Below are 24,577 nucleotides of genomic sequence, written 5' to 3' on the forward strand. Positions count from 1 at the left end.
AGAGTTATGGTTTCTAAGGGAAAGGATGATTAAAAAGGGGAGATTTTAAGAATTGCTTGGGTCTATAAATCCCTATATTGGAGTCAGAGAAAATCAAGCAAAGGACTTGCACTATTTTGAAATCTATTTTGGTTGCTGCACTGGATTTCTTTTCGTGCAATGCCTCTCTGAGCCTGGAGTATTGGGAATATGGATCTGTAAGTATTACAACTATGTTTCAAATTCTCTTTCCCTAGCAGGTTTTCTAGCATTAGTTGAACTTCTATCAAATATGGTTTCTGTGGTCAAGGCCATTACACAAATGAATGAGACATACACGAACAAAGCATCATTCTACTTTGGATTATCTATTTATTATATAGTCCTCATTTCTGTAAAACCTATTAGCACACACTCTCCAAGACCACCAGCCAAAAGCACGTGATTATTTTGAGACGAACTCAAAAAAGTTTTGAGCCAAGGGAAATTAGAAACCGGCTCAAACATATTAAGCAATGTCTCATAAAATTGAACTCTTGTCAGAGCATTACTTGTTAGTAACTTCTAATGAATATCTTCAAGCTTGCATTCAAGCTAAGATGTTCAGAATATGGGACGGATCCCCAGTGATTAAGATCTTTCTGGGCATCAAGGTCTTGTCCGTGAAGCAGCTGCTTACTGTGACAGTGGTTCTCAGGCCATTTCAAGCAAAGCCTCTGCCATGGACAGAGCTTTAGAAAGTCACTGTTTGAGAACCCAAGCAACGTAGATTGCCCTTCACCCAGAACGAGGAGAGAAAAAGAGAAGAGCCCACTCATCCTACAGTTATCAGCTTTCTTTGAAGGCTGACAGCACCAGTGAAGATGGTCTAGTATAAAGGAAGGACCGTAGGGATTTGGGAGACCTCCATTCGGCTTCCACTCTGACGCTTATTTCCTATATGATCAGAGGATTGAATTTTCTCATCTCCCAAGTGAGCAGGGAGAAAAGTTCTTACAGGTAAGGTAGCTCTAGCATTCTGGTCTATGAAATTAACAAACACAAGTTACCTCAGCATAGTTTTCCCTAATCAAAGCAAACAAGCTCAACTTTCTTCAAACATCAAGTGGCACATTACCTCACTGTCTTCTCTCCACTCAGTATTCTTGATTTGCACTGGATACTCACGGGTCAAAACTGCATTCCCAACACTCCTTTTACCTTGAGTACGTGTAAGCCTTCTTGATGGTGTCCACCTGCATGCATCGACCTTCCTAATCCTCCCATGGCAAAGTTTTATAAAACATACGGTGTCATTCATCTTCAAGAATCTCACACATGAGGTAACTACTTAAATACCCATCCGTTAACTTTCTCATAATAATACTTATATCATCGCACAATAATGATTAATCATAAAAGTATTATTAGGATTAGTATGATTAGGAATTGATGGGCCAGATACCATCCTAAGTAGTCTATTTTCTCAAGTAGCCTAAATATATATACAGATATAAAATATATAAATATATGTAAAATAGACACATATGTATGCACATATAGACACATCTGTGTATTTCTACATACAAAGATATATGTGTGTGTATATGTACACATATATATACCATTATCGGGTATACATACCTACACCAGTATTAGGCCCATTTTACAGAAGAAACTGAGAATCAGAAGAAATTATCAAGCCCACATCATTTGTAATTGGCAGAGGCTGAATGTGAGCCAGATCTTCCTATGTTTTTAAACACTTTGAGCACAGTTCGGTGTCTATGGTCTCTGAAGAGCAATGTATATAAGAAGATATGTTCAAAAAGGCAAAATAAGCAGCGTGCTATCTTGGAAATAACCCAGAACTTAGATAAGAAGTGTCCTGGGTCCCTCCTGGGGTCCTGCTGATGGCTGGATATGCCGTCTTAAGTAAAATACTCATCTTTTCTGAGACCTCAATTTCCTCTTGTAGAATGAGGGATTTCAAGCAGATAACCTCTAAGGTTTCTTCTGGCTCTGAAGAGGAATGATTTGGTTCTGAAAGGCACTGTTTCTACAATGAGGAAAACTACTGGGAATTCCAAGTATTCAGAGCGAAAGGTAACATCCTCTCCTGGAGCAAGACAATAGCTGCTATCAAGGCACCTTCAGATCTTACTTCGAGGGACGATCTTAGTATCTTAGTAGAGCCTTCCCTGCAGCTCCTTCTTTACGGCACAGGCCTTTTTCTTTAATCACAGTGTGTGATTACAAATTGGCTTGTGTGGAGAGGCTGTGAGTTCCCAGCAGGTGAGGACCATGTCTGTCTGCTCACCATCGAACCCCTGCCTGGTGCCTAGCACAGGGCTTGGCGTGAAAAACACGCTCAATGCCATTTGTCGACTGAACAGATTCTAAAAGGAGGATCACGGCTTCCACGTTTTCAGTGCTGGATGATTTAGGGCTAATATTTCTTTTTGCCTGGCCTAAAGAGTCTGGTAATGAGTCTTTCGTGCCACAGGAAAGATGCAATTAATTTATTTTCTCTTAGTTCCTAGCGTGTAGGAGAAGCCGGTGATGAGTGCCGCCTCCCACAGATATACAAATCACAGCATACAAACTGGGGTTCCGACACTCCTTTTCCTAATCCCTTTGAAACAAACACTGAAGATGACAGTATGAACATTTATATCAATGCAACTAAATCTAATTTAACTCTTGCGTGAAAGGAAGCAGTAAGCTGAGGCTCACTCATTTAAGAGAAGGGATGGATAAATTAATCCTCTGGTGTTGGTGTTCTTGGCGAGATCCAGCTGCAAAAGTACTCCTGGCCCCTCTAGGAAGCTCTACTGACAAGCCCACCCAATCTCACACATTTACAGACTGCTGTCGCCGTGCCTTCCAGCCTGGGGTGCATGACTAGTAGCAGCCGCAGCTACTTGGGGATCTGGGGGGTAGTGGGTCTGTGAACTGCCCCCTCTCTCATTCTGCTGCTTCTCCCTCAGGATGCGAGATTATAGGGTCGCGGAGGAGAGGAGGCTGCAGCCCAGCATGGCTGGGCAGCCACATGGCAGTGGCTTATTGGCAAGGAGCAGTTCGGCCTACGACCACACGGAAAGCAAACATGCTGACTACAGCACGGAGAAAAGAAAATGAGGGCTTCTGCCTGCGTTTGGTGGGCTTGGGTGGGAGGAGGGGAGAGAAGGGGGTGCTGGGGAGAGTGCCAAGCTGGGCTGTTGATGAAAGTGTGGGAAGATTCCAGGGGAGGCATTTTGCCAACTCAGAGGCAGTTGGGTTGATCCCCCCCCCCCCCTTTCTTCTGCTTAAATGAGAATTCCTGCTGGGTGGGGTAGGAGCAGAGCCAAGAAAGGAGTGATTTGCTGGGTGAGCATGGATGGTTGGACCTAGGAAGTATGTGTCTGCCCGCTGGGACCCAGGCCAGGGGAGGAAGGAGAAATGAAAGGAGAGGAACTGAGGGGCAACAGGAGTAAAAGAGAATAAAGGAAGAATGCAAGAGGAAATGTCCTATGAGGAGAAGGAGAGAAAAGGAAAGAGACAGCAGGTCACATAGACAGAGAAGAGCCACGTTTCTGTGCTATAGAGCAGGCCTACCTACCTCCCAAATGTCAGCATAAAATAATGTTCACATGAAACAAGCAGTAAAAGACCACATGGTGCAGTATAAAGTTAAGCTACTGCTCTTACATTTTCCTGGTGGCTGTTAATTTCCATGGGAATGTATCTTTCCCAAATAGCAAATGTTGCCTTTTGGCTAAAACAGAACAAAGAAAATGCTATCACAGAAAGCCACATACTACTTCTAAAGATTAGGAGAATATGATTTAGAAGTAGTTCCTAAAATACAATGTAAAATACCAGAATCCTAAATTGCTCTCTTGGCTTTTCTAATAAAATGTTAGAAACATAAAGATTCTCCTGTCAGGAAATCTAGAGCAGGTAGAATTACAAATGTCGATGAAGTGAAACCCATTGTGAAGTGATGTCACTTTTAAGGCTTTCATTTTTTAATTATTTTAAATGTTTATTTTTGAGAGAAAGAACGTGAGCAGGGAGGGGCAGAGAGAGAGGGAGATACAGCATCTGAAGCAGGCTCCAGGTTCCAGGCTGTCAGCGCAGAGCCCGACACAGGGCTCGAACCCACACACCGTGAGACAATGACCTGAGCCGAAGTCAGATGCTTAACTGACTGAGCCACCCAGGTGCCCCAACTGTCAAGCTTTATGAGGCCCCTATGTGGAGGCTTGCGAAGAGGTGAAAGATCATCAAGTGAAAGTCGCAATTTTTGTGACAATCCCGTAAGTTATATGAGGCCTAAGGACCAGAATCCCACTGGCTTCAATCTCCTACAGAGATGACAGCGTATTTTGGCTTAGGACAGACTTGGTTACTGATTGATTACAAATGAAAGACCCCAAATCTTCCCTTTCACAGTTCCGAACCGAGACTTCAAGAGGTCTCGCAAACTTCCTTTCTCTCTCTTGGACCTCTGCCACCTCCACAGGGACAAGCCCGGGCAGCCTGAGAGAATCTGAGAGGTCACACGAAGGTCATCCTAGTGGTCCTAGACAAAGTCATTATAGACCAGACTCCAGCCAGCTGATGCCCAAACAGGTAAGAAAACCCAGCTAAGACCAGCGAGGCAGCCGACCCAACTCACAGCTGATGACAAACGTACGCGCAAGCCAGCACTGCTGAGACCAGACAAGCTGCCCAAGTGACCCACAGACTCATGAGCGATAATAAATAAATGTTTTAAGCCACTGAGTTTGGGGATCTTTTCTTTACACAGCAACAGATAACTGACACGATGACGCACAAACTGGAGACTCACCTGTGCATTCGTACTGCAGACCTTCCCCATAATAGCCCTTTTCACAGATGCACTCAAACTGCCCCGTGTGTGTCCCACATTTGCAGCTCGCCATTCGGTCACAGCAGTCTTTGCCGGCTTCACACAGATAGGAGCAATGAGACATATCCTCTTGAATAAAACTCCCAGAAGGCAGATCTATCAATAACATATGACAGAGGGTAATAAAAAACAAATTCGCCGATCAATGTTACATTCTCTAGTTACTAAAAGGTAGGTGCAAGCTGCAGAAAATATCTTTTCATATCCGTCGAATTCCCCAGCTGCACCCCACTCCCACCCAGATATGAATGCGTGTTATTTGCACTAGCACAGGCTGGGAATTTGCTTCAGCCAGTTAAGTTATTTCAGTCTGGGACCTCATCATAAGTTCTTGGGGCCATGCAGGGTCAGGCAGAAATTAAGCACTTCAGCAAGGAATCTCCAGATGCAGCAGGAAGTATTGTAGTCCGTTCCATAGGTCACTTCCCTGGCTTCCACACAAACAGCGTTCCACTGCCTCAATATGAGGTCAGGCAGCAGTAATGAGATTTCCAAAACGCTTTTTCAAAAAATAAATAAATAAAATGACAATCTCGATCGCTGCAAAAGGGTTTTGATTATGAGCTACTGACTTAAGAATAAATCCCGTAACTTCTATAGTTTTTGATAAAGACTTCACAACGCCACACAAGTTTAATAATAGAACCAGAATATGGCTTATTTCTCAATGTTAAGTAAATTATCATGTTTTATGTGACGGGAGATCATACTCATGTTCTGAAGTGAGGCATGCTGGGAAGTCAATAATTCAGGCAGAGTTGTTCAGAAAGTGACTTAACTGGGTAAGGCAAGGTTGAATATGACCCACCCAGAAAGAATGGCCTAGAACCAGGCAAACAATAAGTTCCACTTACTCTGTTGAGGAAGTTCAAAAGTCTTAACCCAAATCCTAGAGGTAGGTCCATGGTGCTGGGCCCACACATAGTGATGGGCCCGTCATAGGAACTCGAATGCATGAGTTCCAGCAAGAAACATGCACTGTAATTGAATACCTGGAAATAAGATTGGTAATGGCCTCATTTATGGAACATCTGTCTCTATGCATTAAGACTCTGAACAATAAATACACAGGGGCAAAGTAAGGAGAAGACTCCAGCCCCAAGGGAAAGAGACCAGTACAATCAGGTACCCTATTAAAGCTCCATCTAACAGACTGTGGTGTAGGTTAAAGGTCTGCAACATGCACACTTAGTTCTGAGGCACTGGGCCATGGGATTATTTGGCGGTAGAGCAACTTAGGAGCAAGAAAGATCTAGCTACCAAGATTGGTACACTGGCATTCATGTCTGAGAGAGAGAGAAGTATACGTGTTATGGGAGGCAAGCTATTATTCTGCAAGCTATGTCTACGGAAGATGGCCAGAAAAACGGATGGTCTTGAGACCGAAAGTGGATCCAACCAAATTGAAAGTAGCTTCAGAGGACAGAGAGGCAGGGAAAATGATGCTCATTTCCTTCGATTTGACTATGTCTTTGCAATGGGAACAGGATTTTTTCTTACCAAATCCGGAAACTTGATCAGAGAATTATGCATTCTAGATATTTGTTTATTGTAATAAAAGTGATGCCTTCCAGAACTCTGTTGCAATACTGTAACCAACAGAACACTCTGTCCCACCCAGCTTCTGGGGCAACTTGGCATTAGGGTTCTAGAAGGCCCCAACGCTACAAGCAGAGGGATCACAGGACCGGAAATTAGTCCTCCACAACATAGCTAGTAACACCATGATTTCAGAATCCCATCTATTAACAGCCACCGTGCCTTCCCACTCAACATACCACTTTTCCATGAGAAAAGGAGAAACAAAGGAAGCCCCATAGTTACTGAACTTCCACCAAGTGACAGCACTATACTTGGTAAATTTTAAATATTTTATTTAATCCTCTTGACAAAACCATATGGTACATATTATAGTGTCTCCGTCTTAAAAGTAGAGGAAGTGAGGCTTGTAGACGTTAGATAAATTGCCTAAGGTAATAATAACAGTGGACGGTTAATGAGGGCTTTGGATAATAAGCCCTCAGTAACTTTTCTAATCACTTTATATGTATTAACCCATCTAATCCTTGTGACAATCCCATGGAATAGGTACTATTCTCATTCCCTATTCTATTAACAAGACACCTAAGGAATGTAAAAGCTAAATAATTTGCCAAAAGTCACACAGCAAGCAGGTGACTAAGATTTTTTTGTTGTATCCATAGCTAGTCTGAGACCCTGTTCTAAACGCTTCCCTTGGAACTCTGATAGGGCTGATCTGTCGTTATGTACATCACTAACTGCTTGAAACCTCGTGTGGCCCGATTTGTCCATCAAACCAAATCTTCCACATGGATACCTGCAAGGATCAAGCCTCACCTGCTGCATGGCTTTGGTCTGAGGCTGGATCTCCTCTAATTTCCTCCCAATCTACACTTTCTCTTGTGGCTTACCAAGATACATGCCCATATTATGCCTGGAAGTTCATCTAATCTAAATCATATAACTAAACATCCTTACAAATAGTGTATAAAGAACTCTAATGATGGAGTTACTGATTTTATTCCTTGTTGGGATAATGTTCTTGAACTTCTACATAAGCATTATGTGTCTTCAGTCAGTCAAGAAGTATGTGCTAGTATTTATTGTCCCTATATCTTCATGTGTATTTCTGGAAACATTCTGGTGAGATTCACTATGCGTGTCTCTGAATGTTTACTTCGGCTTTCCAGATAGCTGTAAATGAGATCTAAGTCAAGGCTTCCCACTCTGTGTGTGGCCTTAAAACACACCTAAATTCATTCCATCGATTCTAACAGTTCCTAGGTGGGAGCATTATGGATATTCTAGTGAAAATCCATCACAACTGTTAAAAAACAAAACAGAACAAAAACCCCAAATATTCTTCTTGCAAATCAGACTGTCATTTCTATTTATGAAGTTCAACACAGCTCACAAAACACCAAGGATACATGGGCATCATGCTCAGTGAAGACATCACAGGGTCTGGTATTACCCTCCAATGGGTTTCAAGCAGTAAAAGTGAAGGAACCCCCCCCCCCTTTAATTGCATCATGTTATGCCACTGGGTTTCCATTACCTTCATGCAATGCCCGGCGAGCTAAAGCCTCAAATTCTTCAAAACTGTGCAGCAGGTAGCAGTGCTCCTCCTTTGGGGTGGAAGCCATGTCATTCAGTTCTCGAATGTTCCCTTGCCATATGCCAAAAGTGAAGATCTCCACTCCAAAATCTCGCAGAGATGCTGCAATTGGCCTGGGATCTCCCCCATTGGAATATCCATCAGTAATGAGGAATATAACTTTTGTTGAGTTTTCTCTAGAGTGACGAAGAATTTGCTGTAATGAAACAAAGTTAGCGTGAGTTTGTATGGTGTTGGCCTACTACATGCTTCCTTTCTTACGTAAAACAGTATTTGTGAGGATCATCAGCATGTCGCAAGAGTGAGGACAAACACTGATCAATGAGAGTAAGACAGAAACAGGCAGACTAGGGCCTACCACGGTCTCCGCACAGACCCACAAAAACCTTAAAAGCACTTAAAAGATATCATTAACAGCAGCAGCATTATCATCAACAAATATTTGTGGAATTCTTATGGATTTCCAGGCTCTCAAAACAGGAACCAAATCTGAGTCCTACATATCTATTTCCAAGTACATCAAGTACATCCAGCTAGCTGCCCATCTATCCACTTAGCTGAACCCCCTCGTGATCATATATCAAAAGCCTGATTAGATGCAAATTTAATAGAAAATGTCTCTTCCAGAGTTAACAATGGCCAACCTACTTCCCATGTTTGTTTTTCCACTGCTCCTCCAAAGCTGTAGAACTGATTCAATCCTTCATCTTTTCGGGACCACCCAGTATTAGCACAAAATCAGCTGGTTTTGGTGGTGTCCTATCTTTATGAGAAAATACTGATTTATTCAATCTAACACTTGGGCTTTATTGTTTTAGGGCAAGTGAGTTATGCTTTATAATGTTATTATGCTATCCTTCCTCTACATAAAGAAGAGGAAAAAATGAAATCTTTTTTCAAAAAAGGCATCTAATGGGTCACCTGGGTGGCTCAGTCGGTTTGGCATCCAACTTTGGCTCAGGTCACGATCTCACGGTTCATGAGTTCAAGCCCTGCATTGGGCTCTGTGCTGACAGCTCAGAGCTTGAAGTCTGCCTTAGGTTCTGTGTTTCCCTCTCTCTGCCCCTTCCCTCCTCTCTCTCTCTCTCTCAAAAATAAACAAACATTTAAAAAAAGGCATCTAGGGGCGCCTGGGTGGCTCAGTCGGTTAAGCGTCCGACTTTGGCTCAGGTCATGATCTCGCAGTTTGTGAGTTTGAGCCCCGCATCTGGCTCTGTGCTGAAAGCTTTGAGCCTGGAGCCTGCTTTGGATTCTGTGACTCCCTCTCTCTCTGCCCCTCCCCTGCTCACACTCTGTCTCTCTCTCTCTCAAAAATAAATAAACATTAAAAAAAAATTGTTTTTAATTAAAAAAAATTTTTTTAACAAGGCATCTATTTATTGCCACTGATGCACTATAACATCAATTTGTAAAAGCACAAGGAATCCAGTGGTCACTCTGGCATTATAATTAAATTTACTGTTATTGCTTTTTACCAGAAATGGGTAGGAAAGGAAAAGAAGTGGCAGGGTGTATTTTCTGGCAAGCTCTTAGAAAGAAGACCTCAATGTCTATTAGGCAATAATTCAAGTACAGTCTGGAGGTAGTGAGGAAGAGCAACAATTATACCCTATGTTTTGTAAAGTTCAAAGGGGATGATATGATTAAAAACTCACTCATTCACTGCCTCAATTCACTTCAAGGGGCAGACTTCAGCTCTAAGCTCCAGACTCTCTCAGCTAATAAGATCCATGTCTTCATCAGTATATAATTCATAGCTATTGATTCTAATTTAATAACTCTTAGCAAATTTTATTCCTGTTTGTGAGCTAAAGATAAAGCTATTAAGCCTGAATTTAAAGACAATCAAATTAAGGGCGCCTGTATGGCTCAGCTGGTGGAGCATGTGACTCTTGATCTTGGATTGTGAGTTCAAGTCCCACGTTGGGTGTAGAGATTACTTAAAAATAAAATCTTTTTTTTTTAAAAGACAACTTAAAAATGACTTTGGAAACATCTGGAAAGCCAGCAATTTGAGAAGAAGGATTCAAACATGTCACCCCCTTCTCTCAAAAGCCTACTACTACTAAAGACAAAAAGAATTAAACCAGCCTAAAGAAGCTCCTTCTGGCCAAAGGGCAATTTGAGTACCAGTAAAAGTAATAACTGAAATGAATTTAAATGCATCATATATATTTATATTTTATCATAAACATTTACCTTTAAATGTGTATAAACATTTATATTTTCAGTTAGTACACACCCCAGGTGAAAAGCCCTATCGATATAAACAATAATTGGAATGGACTGAAATACACACACACACACACACACACACACACAGAGGCACTTTTTTCATTCAGTACCACCTCTGGGGGGAAATCCAATGATTTGTTACAGGTGGCATGAAATGAGATATTATTTTATTTGTCTTTAAAAATAGACATCAGGACTCAAAGGGTAACTCCTACTTCCAGCACTCTGAGACGTGGCAACTTGTGCTTACACTGGCCTTGCTCTTAACCACGTGATAAACTCTCTCTTTCTGAGTTGTTCCCCTCTGAAATCATAACCTAACCTCCGCAGACACTCTGCTAAGCTTTTGCTCATTTCCATTACTCTCTCTTTTAGGAGACCATGGAGCAAACCGGAAGCAAGACCCTAAGGAAGTGAGAACTGGTGCAGAAAGAAGAGAGAAAACAAGTAAATTGTCTTTTTCAGTCTGGTATTCTCGACAGTGTCTGGCACAGAGTATGGGTTCATAAATATCTACTCAATGAATGGATCCAAGAATGGATGGGTGAATAGACGGAAGGATGCCCTGAACACAGTTACTTGAATGAGCTGGTCTTGAGGGAGCAGTAGGAATGTATAGAATGTCTGTGTGCCCTCGCGTACTTCATTTTGCAGAGTTCTGTACAAAAAAGATAGTTTCTTTTTGTGCCTTTACTGTCCTTCTGACATAAACAAATACTATTCTGTAATATTAATTTTAGCTCATGTCGGTAATATTCCTTAACATTCAGGTTAGGATTTAGGGATTTAGCAGACATTTCTTGCAGTACGATTCATTACGTGCAAGACACATTAAGCTGTAATTCTATTTTTCTTCTCTTCTTGCAGGGAACTGGGAAGTATTTACAGGAACCATTATATCTGTTGGCAGGACAATATATTAAGCTTAAAACAGTCAGGAGAATAGCAGGACTACTAGTCCAAGCAAAGAATTACACAAGATCTGGGTTTGGAATGCACTTTAAAAGACAGAGGAGGAGTGGATGATTTACTGAAAATATTTTGTCCCCTTCCCCCAATCTTTCTGCTCCATCATACTTGAATAAAAACATAATTCAATAAAAACATTTTCATCCCACAGATCTAAGAAATAAATAGATCTTTGGTAATGTTTGTGGAATGTCGTAGAGGCCTAGCACTCGATTCTCCTTCTGGTGTTCCTGAAATCGTTTACATCATCTGCTATCCTTTATAAGGCATTTAAGAAATAGAATTTTTTTTTTTTTTTGCTCCAGAATACGGAATGAGGCAAGCCCTTTGCTGCCAAAGAAAAACTCGACACGGGCTTTGTACGGCCAAAGGTTATCACCATCTGTATTGTATCAAGCCTCTGATTAGCTTGTATAAATATCTGGCAGGGAAGGAAGCTCCCCTTGTCCAGCAAAAGTCATTAAAATGATAAAAATGCAGGGTTGTGTAACATTGTTCTAACACCCGAGATTCATCACCATTACACAAGACTGCAACGCCACCCCTACCCCCTAAGGCAGGCCACAAGGGAACTGTTTGGAAAGATACTCTTGAAAGAAAAGGAGAAGTCACAACAAATCTGACGTGGCGACAATACTTGCCCTTGGCCTCCATTAATTAAAATACATGTCGGTAGAATACCAACTGTCGCACAGCCCCGCAGTTGTGGCCCAACCTAACTGCGGAGACCAACGAGAGAAGCTCAGAAGTCACCCCTGAAAGACGTGGACTGGGATCCATGCCTGGCATGACTCTCTCGGGGCCGCTCTCAGTCAGCGAGCAGGAAGTTAGTAAATACTGTCAGTGTTTCAACTGGTTTTGCACATGTATTTTTTTCCTCGTTAGGAAACATTAAGGACAAACAAGACACTGGAAGCTACTTATAACACTGTCCTCATCCTTCACAATCTACGATTTCACCAAGCTTCATCTGTTAGGTACTTCATATTTTTAATCTGAAGACTCATATATTCTTCAGTTCAAGGAATGCTTACTGTTCTGCATCTTTGAATAACATCTCTGGGGAAAGAGGTTATCGTCTGTTGGCTCGTCATTTTCTGGACTTCATAGATTTTATCCTGGTTTTTTTTTCCCCCCGCTTTTATCTCATCTTCTTGCCCTTCTGAATTTGGTGGAAATGTCTGAAGTTTTTCTTCCCTATCACCTTTTGTGCCGGATGCACGATCCTGTCTCCTCCTTTGCATTTCTGACTAAGAACTGATGCTGGCCTCGCATTTTATTTTTCTTGTGATGATATTTCTTCCTCTTGCACATTCTCTCTTTGTTCCTTGCAGCTTCTCGGCCACTTTTGTTTTCATTTCAGTCTGTTGTCTATTCCCTCATTTCTCATCTTATTTTAGTGTTTTATTTACTCAAGTTCATGGAACAAACGCTTTCTAGGATTTGGTTCTGCTCTGTGTAGCGAATTCTTGTGCTTTATCTGTATCTTACATTCTATCTTTATTTTATTTAGCAGAAGCCTTTCAAAGAAGCCAGGTAGAGAGGGGTTCTACTGGATAGTGCAGGTCAAGATAGATATAACCTCATCCCAGGAGGAAAAGTTACAAAAAGCCAAGAGCAGGCCCATTGAAATCTTCCGTAATATTTTTTAATGTTTATTTATATTTGAGAGAGAGAGAGAGTGTGTGTGTGCAAGTGGGTGGGGGTGCAGAGAGGAGACAGAGACAGAATCTGAAGCAGGCTCCAGGCTCCGAGCTGTCAGCATAGAGCCCAACAGGGACTCACACTCACAAACTACGAGATCATGACCTGAGCCGAAGTCAGATGCTTACCTGACTGAGCCACCCAGGTGCCCCTAGCCAAAGATGTTTTTAACTATAAAATTGTAGGGGTGCCTTAAGAAATAAGCATGGATACACAGAAAAATTGATTGCAAAGGATGTGTATCCCAAAATAATTTGCAATATAAAGAAATAGAAAGAGTATAAAATTCCAACAATAGGTACAGGTTAAATAAATTACAGGGCAACCATGAATGATCCTTACAATGCTACTGTTGTGTAATAACAAATTGTAAAACTAGGCAACCACATACAAGGATTTTATTACATTACCTGTGCATGTATGTGCACATGTACTACATGTATGGGCATGCATGTATTAGTATGTTTGAAAGTATAAACATCCAAATGTTGACTGTCTCTGGCAGTATATTTAGGAAGTTTTACTGACTCCTATTCTGTAGTGTTATATCATTTCTAAATTTTTACTTTTTCTTCTCTAGTCTTTCCCTGGGGAATGTCATGTGAACTCAGAACTTTGAATCTCACCGATAGATAATGACTCCTAAATAAATCTATGTCAAATTGAACTCTTTAACTCTCAAAGTGAGGTTCCATTGGCCCAGTGGACACCTCTGCCTGAATGTTTTATAGTACTCCCAAACTCAACCTATCCTCTCCGTGCAACCTATCCTCTCCTTTCTCCTGTTTTCAAGATACATGAAACGTGGCACCAGAAACTATCCTATAAACGTGGCACCAGAAACTCTACAAGTCTGTATCCAAGAGCAACTATGATGCCTCCTTTCTGATCTATCACCTTTAGTAATCCATCTAGACCTATACCTTTCACCTCTGAATATCTCCCGACCTTGAAATCCTATTGCCCTAGCCTTGGTTCAGGTACTTCTGTCTGGATTATTGAAAAGCAAGAGGTGTTTTCAGCATCTCTTGCTGAAATTGCTCCTTTCAAGTTCATCTTCTGACCTACCATCAAGGCTATCATTCTAAAATATTGATCGAATCATGTTTTAAGGCTTTCATTATTTTCCCTGTCTCTGAAGTTTAAATTTCTTTACATGCCCTTAGACAATTGAGCCCTAAATAATACTACCAGCCACATCCCTTGTCACACCCCATCTCCAGCCTACTTCCCCAACCTACCTCTTATATTATGTCCTCACCACACAGGTCTATTTGAAGGTTTTGGAACATACCATTCTTTCCTTATGTTTGCTCTACCTGAAGTTTTTAACAAATCTTTCTCATCTCCTAATATGTCTATATCTTCATCAATCCTTCAAAATCCAGATCGAAGTTCACCTTCTCTTTGAAACTTTCCCCAAGTCTTCTGCTGTACAGAAAATATTAAGTCAATTCAACCATCCCACAGCACGCCATTACACTAACCCCATCAAAATTATAGGTAACTTGTCTGGCTACATCCTTAAGCTAACTGCAAGATTCTCTATGGCAAAGACTGATTCTTACATTTCCACTCTGTTGATGATCACAAAAGGGCTATGTAACCAGTAGATGAAAAAGAAATCAATAAACAAATGCCTTAATTTTCACTAGCTACACGTTTAACATGCAGAATAAATGAGTAAGTTCTAAGCCAAACGCTACTGTTACAGTAAATCCTTTTCTGTTAATTGTGACATGAAAACTCTTATAAAGATTATGCTTAAACTTATTTCACCAAATCCGTGCAGAGTCTCTATTATATATGAGGCACTGTGCCAGGGTTTTTAATTGTCCTATTTGATGATACAATAGAACCATTAACTAAAAACAAGCCCAAACTAAAACAATGACAAAAGTATACCTGGCAAGAGTATCCTGCAGTAACTGAGTTTTCCTATTTATATTACAATACCAAATAAATCACATTTAGGTATTTAATATGTCTCATTTATTTTAAGTATTTACTCAGGCTTCACAGACTGAAATTCTAGCATGAAAAGAAAATCTTGGCTCAAATAACATTTAGGCTATTTGTTACAGTCTAGCCAAATCACAGAAGAGCCAGAGGGTCAAAAAGAACTTAATCTCAAATTTATGGTCATAGAATTTTTCCACCCACATACATGTTTTTGTTATTAAACATGGACACAAATCATTTTCAAATGGACCCATAGGGACAGTACATCACATTGGGAAATGGTGTGCACAGGAGTTGATGAGTAGAAGACTCAATCCAGACTATAAAAAACAACAGAATAAGTAGGCAAAAGCCCAAACAGATTTCCAATAATTCTGAATTCCATCCACTATCCATTCTATAGACACACAAGGAATAAAGAAAATGAAGAAAAGTCAAGTCATCAGAATCCAAATAAAAATGAAAGAGGGCTAAATGACTTTGAATGGTTACCCTTGAATTAAAGGTATTACTCAGTGATCAAGAAAAAATGAAATCTTGCCCTTGCAACAACATGGCTGGAACTAGAGTGTATTATGCTAAGTGAAATAAGTCACTCAGAGAAAGACAAGCATCATATGATTTCACTCATACGTGGAATTTAAGAAACAAAACAAATGAACATAGGGGAAAGGAAGGAAAAATAAGATAGAAAGGGAGACAAAACGTAAGAAACTCTTAAATACAGAGAACAAACTGAGGGTTGCTGGAGGGGAGGTGGGTGGGGGGATGAGCTAAATGAGGGATGGGCATTAAGGAGGGCTCTTGTTGGGATGAGTCACTGGGTTCTACTCCTGAAACCAATACTACACTATATGTTAACTAACTTGAATTTAAATTTAAAATTTTTTAAATGTTTATTTATTTTTGAAAGAGAGATAGAGTGCGAGCGGGGGAGGAGCAGAGAGAGACTGGGAGACACAGATCCCAAGCAGGCTCCAGGCTCTGAGCTGTCAGCACAGAGCCTGACGAGGGGCTCAGACTCACAAACCGTGAGATCACGACCTGAGCCAAAGTCAGACACTCAACTGACTGAGTCACCCAGGCGCCCCTAATTTAAATTTTTAAAACAGGTATTTGCACAGTTTCAAGATAAAAATTTAGGGAAGGATGTCTTAACCACACTTGGTTGTCAGTAAAAATTGGATATCCGCTTTATTAGCTTCAACAAAATGGGAATTTATTGGAAACAGAGAGGACTATCCCTCCAAACCCAAGAGCAAGGAGAAGAACTGGGCCTCAAGAGGACCAACCAAGCTACAGGAACCAGTGGCTACTCCCTTCAGCCTTCCATCTGTTTGCCTGTTTGCTTCTGCGGCCACGCTGTGTCTTGTCTCAGTTTCTGTCAACACATCCTCACTCACTCCTAACATTGATGGCATTCCTCTGGTTCTCTGTGCACAGTCTTAACTTTATATTCCCTACGTACTGGCAAAAAAAAAACAAAAAAAACAAAAAAAACAAAAAAAAACTATGCTCTCAGAGCTCTTTGTCCCCTCTTCTAAATTCCTAGGAGAAAAAATATAAATGATCCATCTCAACCTCTAGATTGCACACCCCCCCCCCCCCAACACAAACAGAAAAGGATTGCCTCTCTAGGCTGGGCAAAGGACTGACGATGCATGTGGTTCTCAGTGAAAATGGTTGCTGATGGACAGGGACTACAGAAGAAATGAGCTTCAAGGAGAAGAAAGAATTGAATCCTATGCTTGGATTTATCCAGTAGAAAAATAGTTGCAAAAGCGTATCAGAGCAAATTCTCTTTCTAGAAAAGCACAAAATGCCAGGAAATGATGCAGGGATTTGGGAGAAGTCAACTGTAAACACTTTCCTCAGAAAGGAGAAAAATCTTCTTTAGGATTCAAAGCTGTCAGCAAAGAAACACTGTCTTACTAGGTATATTAATAGTAACTATGAGGGAAAAATTTATCAGGAGCTTAGAATATATAAAAGACACGGAGAATCTAATCATTATGTGGCAAACACTTGGGCTTCAGGAACAACCTTACTTTTCAAAAAGCCAGATATACTTCAAATCAAATGTACTGACACATGGGAATTCACAGGGAGCAGAGGCTGAGGGGAAACTTCAAGTTCATGAACCTACTGTGTATTTCATTTGTTACAGTTATCCAAAATTTATCAAAAAACACTTTTAATTGGGACATTTATTAGCATTCCAAATAAATGACATTTTCATTTTTCTTTTTTTGTTTGTTTGTTTTGTGTTTTAGTTTATATAAATGACCGCATCAATTACCATTCTAGGGCAAAAGATTCTGTGTTTCATAGCTTAAGAAAACCTGAAGTTAAACCCAAATAATTTAAGGTTGCATAAATTAAAAGATTCATTGTATCTATATACCTGAATAATCAATGACTCAATATTTACATATGTAAGTGTTCAAAGGTGTTGACTTTTACTTTTTAAAGTTTATTTATTTATTTTGAGGGGCATGAGGACAGATTGAGAGGGAGAGAGAGAATCCCAAGCAGGTTTTGTGCTGTTGGCACAGAGCCTGACATGGGGCTCAATCTCAGGAACCGTGAGATTATGACCTGAGGTGAAATCAAGAGTCAGACAATTAACCTGTTGAGCCACCCAGGTGCCCCAAAAGATGTTGACTTTTAAAATTATTTTGAGAAAAATATACTCTGGTGGATTAGCCAACTTCTTTTTTTAATGTTTTTGAGACCGAGAGAGAGAGAGAGAGAGAGAGAGAGAGAGAGAGACAAAGTGCAAGCAGGGGAGGGGCAGAAAGAGAGAGGGAGACACAGAATCTGAAGCAGTCTCTAGGCTCTGAGCTGTCAGCACAGAGTCCAATGCAGGGCTCAAACTCATGAACTGTGAGATCGTGACCTGAGCTGAAGTTGGACGCTTAACCAACTGAGCCAACCAGGCACCAACTCTTATAATTTAATTTTAACCAACTCTTATCATTTAATCACATGCTTACACTTACAACAGTGACAGTTTTCCCTAAATATGCACTGGATACATAAGTAAGTCTAGTTCATTACCTAAAGGGTTTGAAAAAAGATTTTTCTAAACACTGATGATCATGGAGATGATTGCTAAAGTGAGCATTCTTTCTACCTGAAGAAACTACTAGAAGACTCATAAGGGAGATTTTTTTTTCTTTTGTGAAACGGGATGGCGTATGGAAACAAACAAACAAACAAACACACAAACAAACAAGGAATATTATGATGCAGGGGGGAACACTGTGTATCCCAGATTGGGACATACGGAATTTAGTTGGAAGACCAAATTTTATATGGAGGTTTGGCATAAACATTTATAAACTTAAGTTTAGGCTGTATGGTAATTTGAGAAAGGGACTAGATGCACCTAGGATTGGAAACATGAATTCTCTTTGAGTCATATTTTTAGTTTAGTGGAGAGTGTGAGGTTGAGTACTGACCATGGATTACAGAAACCTAAGAATTCATTCAGGAAACTAGATAAATGAAGAGGACAGACACAGATGTGTTGCAAATAGAAGATGATCTTTCACTTCCTTGGTCTCTGCAATGGTTGGTAGACACATCAGTTAAGGCACACAAAACGGGAGGTGCTAGCCAATCAAAGTACACTGTATACAAATGGCACATGAGAGGCAATTCCCTGGGCTGAACGGGGGTCAGAGGGGTGGGCGGGTCAAGGTGATCACTTGGGACTACCAGATAATGAGAGAGCATCCATTCAAATGACAGTCTCCAAATGCTCACTCCTCTTGGTCCTGCATCTGCTCCATGTGGCCTTCTGCTCTGTCACCCATATACCTAGGGCCCGTCATGGCTGCCCTCTCTGCCTTGTGTCTTCGCAATGAACTTCAACGATAAGTATGTATCCGGGGGCCTTGTACCTACTAGATCTTCTGACAGTACAGCATAGGGTAGTACTACACGGTGGTTAAGAACTTAGACCTTGGTTGGAAAACCTCCAAAAGCATGGAGGTTAAAGAACACCCTACTAAAGAATGAGTGGGTCAACCAGGCAATTAGAGAAGAAATTAAAAAATATATGGAAACAAACGAAAATGAAAATACAACAATCCAAACGCTTTGGGACACAGCGAAGGCAGTCCTGAGAGGAAAATACATTGCAATCCAGGCCTATCTCAAGAAACAAGAAAAATCCCAAATACAAAATCTAACAGCACACCTAAAGGAAATAGAAGCAGAACAGCAAAGGCAGCCTAAACCCAGAAGAAGAAGAGAAATAATAAAGATCAGAGCAGAAATAAACAATATAGAATCTAAAAAAAACTGTAGAGCAGATCAAAGAACTTAGACCTTGGCTCCGACTGCCCAGATGTGTATTCTAATACCTGGACTTACTAGCAGTATAACTTTGGTCAAGTTACTTACATTCTCTGTGCCTCAGTTTCCTCATCTGTACTTAGGGGATAATAATACTAGCCTACAGGGGGAGATTTTTCTGTTGTGGGGATTTACTGAATTCATACAGGGAAAGTACTTAGCATGGTACCTGATAAGCACTGATTGATTACTCATCACCATTATCATGATGAGTAAAAGAAACTGCTAGCACATTGCCGGGATGTCTGTCAAGCAGATAAACCATACAATGGAACCAACATTTTGTTCAAAGCTGTGAATGAAAAGAAGTAATCGTATTTGTAGGAGCTGACAAAGTGGGTCAGGGGATTTAGGAGAATTATTATTCTGTAACCAAAGACCAACCCTACCTGAGGCAAAAAGAAGGTGATAATGCTTTGGGCAGAAGACCAGAAAAAAATAATAACCTGACTTTTGCAGTTACTGAGGATGATACTGCAAGGTTGGCAAAGGGCAGTGTGGACATCGACACGGAGGGAGGATGTGAATTCACAACGCAGAGGCCTGCAGATTCCCCTTCTGAACTCACGGCATGGAGTTCTCCGCAGAGGTGCTGTGGGGTTTGCCCCCCTTGATCAGATTTAGTGTGTGTGTGCGGGCGGGGAGGTAGGGATTCACACTTGCCTGAGATTCTATTCAACAGTTTATGTTGCTCCCTTGGGAAAGTGGTCTGAAGGGTAAATTTGCTAAAATTATTATAATCCATCATTTCAAAAGTCAAGCATCCCCTAAATGGTCCTCTGAGATGCCCTAACTATCCTCATTTTAGTTTGAAATCAGAGCACAGTACTACCCTTGATACACTAAAATTTAAAATGCTAAACAGACTAAGGTATGTCTTTTCCGGAACGCCAGGGTTATAATGAATGTCGTTTGCTAGGTCGTGGAGCATAGATGAAAATCACGTAAGATGTAATTTTTGTCCTCCACAAGTAGAGGGGAGACAGGCATCACACGACAAGTGCTATTTGCCACACTTCCCTGTAATTTCCTTAATCAGATACGTCCTTACAGTGTTTCTCCACATTTTGGGAACATGGCAAACGAGTGAATGCAGATTACTCTGCAAATCCCTGCAAGGTTCTCTGTTGCTGGGACTTCATCAATCTCTGCCTAGTAAATTCTGATAATGGGTCTTACGCCTTGAAGGTGTAGGAGAAAATGGAAATTTCGAAAGAGCAAAATGTGAAAAGAAATCAAGAAAAAGGTGTTGGTGCTTCCTGGGTTTGTGGACCACCAGACGCTCTGTGCTTTGGAGACTTCCGCACCTTTACTCAGATCCAGCTCCCAGGAGAGCACTCCACAACTTACTACTGGAGATGTCTTGCTTAATGGGCAACCAAGTGACTCAATTCCAGAAACTTTCTGTGGTTGTCCTTCACCCGTGGAAAAGTCACACCTCTTGGCTTTACAAAGTGCTACTAGGGCAGGCCGTTCCTCTGAGCCCCCTTTCTGCCTGTAACAGCGGACCTTGTCCAACCCTCCCTGTTCCCATATCTCAGACTTCCAACTGCCAGCATCTGTATCTCTTCATCTGAGGGCTTGTTTTGGTGCCTGGAGACCACTCTGCCCACTCACAGGGGAGGTGACAGTGACAGAGAATTGACGCCCTCCAGAGAGCAAATCTCCACAGCGACAGATGAGACTAGGTCTATAAATGCCACAGATCCCTCTCAGGTGTGGTCATTCTAAAGCCTGAACTCTACAGTGCCGCCCACCCCTGGTACAGTTAACCACTCTTAGCTTTTCTGCTGTTGGTTCCCTTCCCTGTCTCATGTCCTCAGTGTTTAGTTAGGATCACCTCCCAAACAAACAACTGGCACTTGAATCCTCATCTCAGGTTCTGCTTCTGGCAAACCCAAAACTGAGACATTGGCCATTGTCTCTGGCTTGCTTCTTCTCCATTACACAGGCACGGGGACAAATGAAAGCTTCTGCCCAAGGACATTTCCAACCAGTATATAGAATGCCGGTCTCTTCTTTGCTAAGTTGCTGGAAAGGAAAGAACTGCACAAAGGGCAGAAGAGATCAGCTTTCAGTATGAACGCTGCTCTCCCCCAGCGTCCCAATGGCTGCTCTATTTCACTGTTTATCTCTTGCTCCCAAATTCTCTGTCCGGTGGTACAGACTAGAGTCGGATGCTGGGCAGGAGGTGAGGGGGATTGAGTTTATAGGGTCTGTGCTGCACAGTCTGTGAACTCTGAGCGAATAAATCACTTTTGGTTATTGGTGGCTCTAAAATGTGGAATGCTCAGTGTTCTTTCGTTTAAGCCGTGGGTCCTGGTGTAAAATCTGGGGCAACAGAGAGTCCCACATAACATCCTGTTGCAGATGAGTATTTAAAACACAGATTTTTACTACTGACCAGATGCACAAAGCCTAAACTTTGGTATCTTTATTGCTAGAAAAGTCCAACAACAACGGTCTCAAATGATGACTTTTGAAGTGCCATTTAAAAGCCAAGCACACATATTTTGAAGGAAATTGTGACTAAAAAAAGAGCAATCTTGGCTAGAAAGAGTAATGTGAAAAACATAAACAAAAATTGCTTCGCTTTTTTCAGAGTGAATTTCAGGTTCAATTGGAAACGTGAAGCCTATAAAACAGGATTAAAATGATGAGGCTTTGCTTGCAGATATGATTCAACTGGCGTAGGTCAAAATATGTAAGCCAAGTTGAAAGAAATGCCAGGATCAAAATACACTATCAAACAACACCTCTGAATGTGCCTGAATGTTCTCCATCAACAACAGCAGGCACACAGACGGTCTTTTACTGCACAGGACAAAAAAAAAAAACAACCTCACAATAAAAAATGAAGCGTGAGAGCTACGGAAAGAGAATGAATTGTGGGAAACGGGTCCTTTGAGGCAACCATTTCATTTACATGTGATAACATTAGAGGGTTACAGTCTTTCTTCCCTGAGAATGTTCTTTGATGAGCATTACCAGTAAGGATGAGAGATGCTGACAGAGCAGTGGGCACGGCGTCCCTCCCCGTGTGTGACAAGACAGAGGAAGGCCACATTCTCCCGACCTCTCAGAGAGGTGATGGAGGCAGTTATTTTCACCATCCGCAGCCTCAACACCCTGCGCTGTGTCACCTCATGGCCAGCTGTCCGGGCTCATCTCCTCAGCGAATAACTGAAGGCAGCTTGCCAAGCAGGGAAAAAACCACTGTCATCTGTGTGCACAGTTGTGTGGGAATCTGGGTTCTCAAGAGCCAGTGTGGCACCAGGAGGGAGGAGAAGGACAGCTGGGGTGGGGTGACAGCGTCTGAAGGGTCAGTGCTTTCAACCCAGTATGATTCTCCAGCCCTAACAGACTCAGTGCTACAGTACTTGGCATCAGGCGAAAATAAGACTAGAATTATACCATTTTAGTTTCTTGATAATTAGCTAAAGCGCCTTTCATTTCATACGGCAGAGCTATGCTGCGGGATAGAACACCATATTCTCCTGAATATTTAAGAGAAAAGCTGAGCCATAAAAGGACTTTCATATTTGAGACCGATCCCTTCAGGCTATGCCTCCAATGCCCCCAAGGTACGTCTTCAATCACCTGTGCCCAGGTAGACATTGAGATTTCACTTCCTGTTATATAATACATGTTCATTGTAACTACTTTTTCAAAGGCAGTAGAAATAATATAATTCCTATAGATAACTACTGTTAACATTTAAAAATTTTTCTTCCCAGTTTTTTTTTCTATGTTATAAATGCAGTTCTATATACTGATGCTAAATACACACACAGAGTTCCAGCTCATTTAATATGCTATTTGGCCAATGTATTACATCATTAGGTAGTTTTCAAAAATGTGATTTTATTGACTATGAGACATTTCACTGTGGATAGGATATTTGATTAAATTGTCTTGAGTTGTGGGAACTTGGTGGCTGCTGCCTCCAGTTTCTGTGTGGGGTGGCAGCCATTACAGTTACCCTCTGCCCCCCACCCCCACACACACCACTTCTCACTCTTCTCCTGAGGAAGAGGGTTTCCCCAGCCCCTCTCTGCCCCCTTCTCTTTGGCCTCTGGCTGCCAGGAAACAGCTAGGTTTTACAGGGGCAAGCTCCCATGTGCCCAGAACTGTCTTTCCTGGGGAGGCAAGTCAATCTAATTTCAAGATTCAGTATTAGAAAGCTGTGCACCTAAGCCACACTCTCCATTAGCAGGAGACAAGGACATGTTTGATTCTCCACCTGCCTTTTCCGTTGCATTGTAATGCAATTGATTTGGAACTCAAGAGAGGTGAAGAAAAGTATAATTTACTGAGCCTTCCCAAACCACAGCCAAACTGTTTCTAAATTTTCCCTATTCCAAGTAATGCTGGGATGAATATCCTTTTAGAGGAATCTTTCACTATGTCTTGGGTTATTATTTTCTAAGAAACTCCTTGACTGGTAATTACTTAGTTTTAAGATATTTACTTTGAAGACCTGTAAACATACTGACAATTTATCCTACTGCTCTGGAAACATGCTACCGTGTTGTAAACACACAGATGTATTGTGAATGCTCTCCATTGGGAGGAAGATCTTGAAGATGTAAGAAAGAAGGGGAAATACTTGGTGGGAGGTCTTCCTTGGCTGAGGGAAGAGACCCTTACTCTAATACGTATAAGGAAGCATTGATGCACGCTGAGTTTGTGGAACTAGAGGAACTAGTGAAAATTTGAAAGAGTTCATACCTGAGAAAATGAAGCATATGTATTTTAACCACATAAATGTATATGCATTTTAAATATCATATTTGAAAGTAAAAAATAAAAACATTTTGCATCGGCGGCTAGTACGTCCTATAACCAGGTGCTACAGGATGGACATTAAAATAATGAAGGCTATCAGGAATGGTTCAGCAGGAATTAAGAAAATAGTGCATCAAATGCACGTATCGCAAAGTATATTTTATATGCTCTAGCAACAACTTACAACTGGAAAAACCATCCAACTTGGACTTTACTAATTAAATGACTAAGTTTACTAAGTAACCTTACTTAGCAAATGATTCAATCATGTAATAGCTCCTGCTAAGAACTTTCTTTAAAATGTTTCTATCAATATTGTGGGAAGTTATTTCCCCCTTAGTTTTGAATTATATCTATTCTCGTGAAACAAGGTAACTATCACTATTTCGACATGTACAGTAATGAGAACCTATCCTCAGGTTTATAGCTTTCAAGTTTACTCCGTCTACGAAAGAACTATATGCTCTGAATTTGAAAACTCCTTACTGTTTAACACTACAAAATAAAATAGGAACTGCTTGAATGACCTCATGAGAAGG

At 41.1% G+C, this 24,577-nt stretch overlaps 1 protein-coding gene across 2 annotated transcripts in view; it reads right to left on the minus strand.

Annotated features, from left to right (window-relative positions):
• Nucleotides 1-24,577, minus strand: part of SVEP1 (sushi, von Willebrand factor type A, EGF and pentraxin domain containing 1) — a 199,913-nt gene that overhangs the window by 164,788 nt on the left and 10,548 nt on the right. For both annotated transcript variants that reach the window (XM_043566210.1, XM_043566209.1), the window contains exons 2-3: nucleotides 7,956-8,211; nucleotides 4,796-4,972 (exon numbers count right to left, since the gene is read on the minus strand). In XM_043566210.1, coding sequence (XP_043422145.1) covers nucleotides 4,796-4,972; nucleotides 7,956-8,211 — 433 coding nt within the window. The remainder of the gene's footprint in view (nucleotides 1-4,795; nucleotides 4,973-7,955; nucleotides 8,212-24,577) is intronic.

This window comes from Prionailurus bengalensis, chromosome D4 (genome assembly GCF_016509475.1).
Source record: "Prionailurus bengalensis isolate Pbe53 chromosome D4, Fcat_Pben_1.1_paternal_pri, whole genome shotgun sequence".
Classification (NCBI taxonomy): domain Eukaryota; kingdom Metazoa; phylum Chordata; class Mammalia; order Carnivora; family Felidae; genus Prionailurus; species Prionailurus bengalensis.